The sequence below is a fragment of the Eimeria maxima genome, genomic scaffold (assembly GCF_000499605.1).
Source record: "Eimeria maxima Weybridge genomic scaffold, Emw_scaff1880, whole genome shotgun sequence".
NCBI classification, from domain to species: Eukaryota; Apicomplexa; class Conoidasida; order Eucoccidiorida; family Eimeriidae; genus Eimeria; species Eimeria maxima.
Genome location: NW_013564783.1, coordinates 1 through 5395, shown reverse-complemented (window position 1 = coordinate 5395; position 5395 = coordinate 1). Strand labels below are relative to the sequence as shown.

General features: G+C 53.8%; 1 protein-coding gene across 1 annotated transcript; it reads left to right on the top strand.

Annotated features, from left to right (window-relative positions):
- Positions 1 to 881: 881 nt before the first annotated feature.
- EMWEY_00056140 (hypothetical protein, conserved) lies at positions 882 to 5395 on the top strand (the record flags this gene model as incomplete). Its single annotated transcript, XM_013480391.1, has 8 exons — positions 882 to 1748; positions 1923 to 2078; positions 2507 to 2728; positions 3301 to 3367; positions 3485 to 3652; positions 3853 to 4484; positions 4605 to 5007; positions 5100 to 5395. Coding segments are annotated over 8 exons (2811 nt in total), but the record flags the coding sequence as incomplete, so codon positions are not given.

Genomic DNA, 5395 nt, shown 5'->3' with positions numbered 1-5395 from the left:
TTCCCTGGGAAACTCTGAACTCCAACAGAGCGTTATTAACAAACCTACTCACAGACATGTATACGGACCACTATTACTGGCTGGCACTCCCACACGTATATTTTGGCGACTTTTTGGATGGGGATATGCGAACCCTCCGGTTCCTGAGGGTCATCCATGATGCCCTACTGGGATTTGGGCCAACCGCTAAGGGTAGATTTGGTCTCTTTCTACAGTCGCCGGTTAGCGTATATTCAACGGCCCAAAGCTCGCCTGCCCCATACGCTGATTGCGTTAGCTGCAACAAGCCGGCTGTAGAGTGGAAACATATTTCATGCATATGCAGTGTAATACATTTGCCTTTAATTGAGAAATCTGGATTTTTCTCGGTATCCCTCAGGTCCTGCCTTCTGCATCGATTGAAGCAGCTGGCCAGCAGCAGTGGTACTTTTGTGTGCCGCCCTCCTTTGTGAGTTACCGTTTCACTACCATAGTTGCTGTTTTCTGTGTTGTTGAAGCAAATTATGATTTCTTGGTTTAAGGAAAATCTATAGGAGTTTCTCCGCTGGGGGGATTCTTGGGCGGAGGCCGTGGCCGCAGCAGGCGGAGCACCAGTGGCGTGGACAGTCCAGTTTTCACAGTGTTGCCCGAGGCCCTCGATGCTCTGTTTCCTGAGGCCGAAAACTGCATATTTCTTTCATATGGTACACAATTCACGCATTTGTTAGAGAGTGTATTCATTTTCCCGCCTGAGGGCTCATTCGCCGTCCCAGGGACGATCGCTTCGGTCAGTCGTAAGGCACCCTAGCCAGCTGTCCCCGGAGAGGCTGCACATCGATCGTGCTCGACGCTTCTTCCTGTGCGACTTCTGCGGCTGCTTTAAATAAAAGCTTTTAAGAAGAATGGGACCTTCTAGCCGAAGTACCCACAACGCAGGCTCCCTTCCACCAAACGCCAGCCCTGCTCCTTTGACGTACGAACAGAGCAACAGGAGCAACAGCAACAACAATGGGAGTCACGTTCCACAACTAGATCTAGCACATGCAGCTGAGGTTGCAGCATCTCACCAAGGGTCTCCCTGGGTCCAGGGGCCCCTTGCCAGCGCCATGGATACCACCCGCAGCCAACAGTGTGCTAACTGCAGTGACTGCATGCTCCCCTGTAAGGTCTTCTTGGGGCTCAGCGCGCCTAAAGCCCCCAAGCTTCCAGCTCCCAACTTGACGGATCCCAAGCAAACATGCGTCCCCGTGAGAGCCCCCGGCCAACAAGCTTCAGTAGGCGCCAAATCAAGCCGCACGGTTTCCAGTGATCGCATTCCTGGCCGCGCCGCCTCCAGTATGCAGACCCAGCCAGGTTTCATTCATCCCGTTCCACTTGTTCTCTCTTCAACAGCAGTGGCCTGCTTGCAGGAGCGCGGTCGGACGCTAGACAGCCAACGAGCGTCCGCCGGTGCTGCGCAGGTCTCTTCGTCCATGCAAGCACAGCAGTCGCGGCCTTCTTCTCAGTATCCGCTTGTGAGGGCTGCAGTCGTCCCTTTGAACAGGCCAATCATAGCTCCAGTTTATAGAGGGCAACTTCAAACTCCCGTGATAACCACCGCACAGTCCGTGTCCGGAGTAGTACCTTCCGGCCAATTCCCTGCATACATCGTACCGGCTCCATCCTCTGGAGCGTTCGCAGAAACACAAGCAGGAGGAGCTGCAGGAGCAGGAGCTGCTGCAGCTGCTCAAGCGGCAGCGCCATACGCAACGTTCGCAGCGCAGAACAGCGTGAGTATATGCTGCCAACTTTAGCTGCCCCGACGACACAAATCATCACTCTAATGTTGCCATTTGCACTAGTTGCATACTAAATGAAACCCTAAACCTCATTGGTACTTCTTGCTGCAGGAGGTGCCTCTCAGGTGGACACCGAGTGTTGCAAATTCCGGTGGCTTTCCGCAGCATTTGCCCGTTGCCATCTTCTTTGAGTGCATTGCCATTTGTATGTTGAATTCTAGCAACCAGAGAGAACTGGGTTTCACGAGATCTCTGGATGTCCATCTGTGCGCTGCAGGGTGGAGGGAGGATGCCATGCCTAGTGGGTGCAAGTGGAGAACTGTGAGTCCACGGTCTGCCCCTTCGGTGCACCTTGTTAGCCCCTTGCCAGAGTTGCATTCCAACCTATTTTCTGCACCCAGCCAGACCAATTTTAGCCCTAGATAATTCCCTTTACCCACACTAGCCTGGGCGCCTCTACGCCGTACTTACAAACACTTGTTGGGTCCTGCGTTGTATGTGGTCGTCGTGAACTGCACGATTGTCTATGCCTCTCCTATATGAAATGTCATTGGGAAGCCGATGCGCCGCTACTGGTGCTTTGCTGCAGATACCTGAGGTCCAATGCTGCCAGCAGCGCGGGGAACGCGACTCCCTTTTCCGACCAGCGGATGAATGCCTGCAGTTCCCCTTCATCTGCAGCAAGAAGTCTCTCTGGAAGCGTCTCGAGAGCACCGGTGCCTGTGTTGGTTGTGCATGGACGATCCCAGAGCGTGGCACCGCCTCTGCCTCGGGTGCATGCAGCAGCTGCTTCTAATCCCGTTGCGGCTTATGACGAAACAGGCATGAAGAGTGGAAGGGTCAGTGAACGACGAAATGTTGAAAATGTTACGGAGGACCAACAACCCATAGAGCTGGACCCTTCCCTCCGCGACGTACTCGACGGGCAGATGCTGTCTTCCCGCTCGCGGCTTTTGGCTATGGAGCTAAAGGTGGGGAAACAAAAGACACATGCCGATAGCCACTCCGAGGTGTATTCAGAAGAAATCAGTTGTGGGCGGGGCAGTTGAACTGCTGGCACCGCCATATGTGCGCGAATGTGTTAGTGAATATTATCTGTCTCTGCAGGCGGCGCGGGAACACTGTAAAGCCATCCAGGAAGGCTTTAATGAGGAAACTAAACACCTAAAGCAGGAGAATGAGAGGTAGGGAAACACTGTGAAACGATGCAGAAACTTGTGATGTTTAACTCTTGTGCATAGTGCAACCCATTCGCATCTGAACCTTGCAACTAACGTGTACCAATATGGTCTGTCTCTAACGTGCGCGCGTAGACTCTTATTAATCGTTGAATCGATTCAAAAAAGGATAGAAGACTTGCAGATACAATTGTCTGCCTCTAAAATGGTGCGTCGTCCCAAAAGTTGGCGGTCCCCTAACGAAACGTTCCGCAAGGCTCCGCAGGACAGGGGCCCTACAGCCAGAGAGGGACGCACCTGCTACGTGTGGTATTCGTGCCAGTCAAGCTTGTACTAATTGCTGTTTTGTATGCCGTTGCTCGCAGGAGCCAGATAGCGGCGACGTTTCTGTCAAAGACCGTTCCGAGATGATACCGGGCATCACGAATTTAAGTAAGAAAACTGGGGATTGAAATGATTCATGGGAAAGGCGCACTTCCACTTTGGTGGCTGGAACGGTCCTTTGTTTGAGATGTTGAGACAGTGACAATAACTTGCCTGTGCGTGCAGGGACTGGCGTAAACACTGGTAGGGAACCTTCTAACTTAGAGGACAAAGATGGGAGCGACAGCCAGAAGGCTGTGGCGGTTAGATCCTTCGACAAGCCAAAGCCTCTGGAAACCGAGGACCAAGCCTCTGGTCGCAATGCCCTTGTTCAAGGAGACCAGCATGTTCCCGGTAAGCAACACACTTAGCTGTTTTGGGCTGCACATGCATGAAAGCGTTGCGAGAGCTCCCGGTGGTCTCAGCAGGAACGTTTAAACTTGGTAACAGCAGGGCATGATGGTTTTATAGGTATTCTCCACAGGGAACATTAAAACCACGAGACTACAAACAGACTTTTGAATCACTTTGAAATCGTGTATGTCGCATTGCAGGATTTTCCCTACCATTCGGAGCGGCGCCACACGAACAAGCTGGCAGACCGCATGACGAATCCCAGTTAAGGAAGCCCGCGATAGAAGGTTTGAAGGGTGCTGCCGCAGAAGTTGCAGATAGTTTTGCCGAGACATCCCCCTCAACGTGGACACAGTTTGAGAGCACAACAGCTTTGGAAAGCTCGGCTAGGGGACGGGACATAAAGATAGACAGAAAACCACTGCAGCAGCAACACACCTGGACAACATTAACAGGGAGCAAGAGTCCAACAGCGTCAGATGCCAATTCACCACCAACACCCGAAAACACTACGGGGACACCAATAATTGGATTGGCGCCTCGGGTGCGAGACGCGTATGTTGACGACGCGTTGGAGAAACCCGCGTCACACAACGGAGACCCAAGCGTCATCCCTCTGCTTGACGTACAACAAAGCCGCTCCAAGGAGCTCATATTCTCTGAGTCAAAGCGAGCAACTGAGCAGTTTTCCAAGGAGCTTCCTGGCATGTTGCCAAACAAGGCAGTGGAGGGAGCGCCTAAGGCGGAGTCCGGTGCACGTGCTAAAGCAGCAGAACCCTCGACGGGAGAGAAGGCAGTTGTGAGAAGGCAGTTGTGGGTGTGGATGGGAAGAGTGAGGGTGAAGTGAAGGATGGAAAGGCTGCTGGACCGAAGGCTGGTCCTGCGTTGTTACCCAAAAAGTCGATGGGCGTGTTGCCGAAAAAAGCGCTTCCGGGTCCTGCGGTGCGAGAAGGCAGTGGTGGGAGTGGAGGGGAAGAGTGAAGGCGACGTGAAGGATGCAAAGGCTGCTGGACCGAAGGCTGGTCCTGCGTTGTTACCCAAAAAGTCGATGGGCGTGTTGCCGAAAAAAGCGCTTCCGGTTGCTGCCAAGACGGAGTCGGGTGCCGTTGCGAAGGGAGCAGAAGGCGAGGCAGGAGAGAAGGCAGTTGTGGGTGTGGATGGGAAGAGTGAGGGTGAAGTGAAGGATGGAAAGGCTGCTGGACCGAAGGCTGGTCCTGCGGTGCTTCCGAAGAAGGCTGCTGCTGTGTTGCCAAAGAAGGCAGTGGAGGGAGCGCCGAAGGCGGAGTCGGGTGCAGGTGCGAAGGGAGCAGAAGGCGAGGCAGGAGAGAAGGCAGTTGTGGGTGTGGATGGGAAGAGTGAGGGTGAAGTGAAGGATGGAAAGGCTGCTGGACCGAAGGCTGGTCCTGCGGTGCTTCCGAAGAAGGCTGCTGCTGTGTTGCCAAAGAAGGTGCGAAGGCAGCAGAAGGCGAGGCAGGAGAGAAGGCAGTTGTGGGTGTGGATGTAAAGAGTGAGGGTGAAGTGAAGGATGCAAAGGCTGCTGGACCGAAGGCTGGTCCTGCGGTGCTTCCAAAGAAGGCTGCTGCTGTGTTGCCAAAGAAGGCAGTGGAGGGAGCGCCTAAGGCGGAGTCGGGTGCCGTTGCGAAGGGAGCAGAAGGCGAGGCAGGAGAGAAGGCAGTTGTGAGTGTGGATGTAAAGAGTGAAGGTGAAGTGAAGGATGGAAAGGCTGCTGGACCGAAGGCTGGT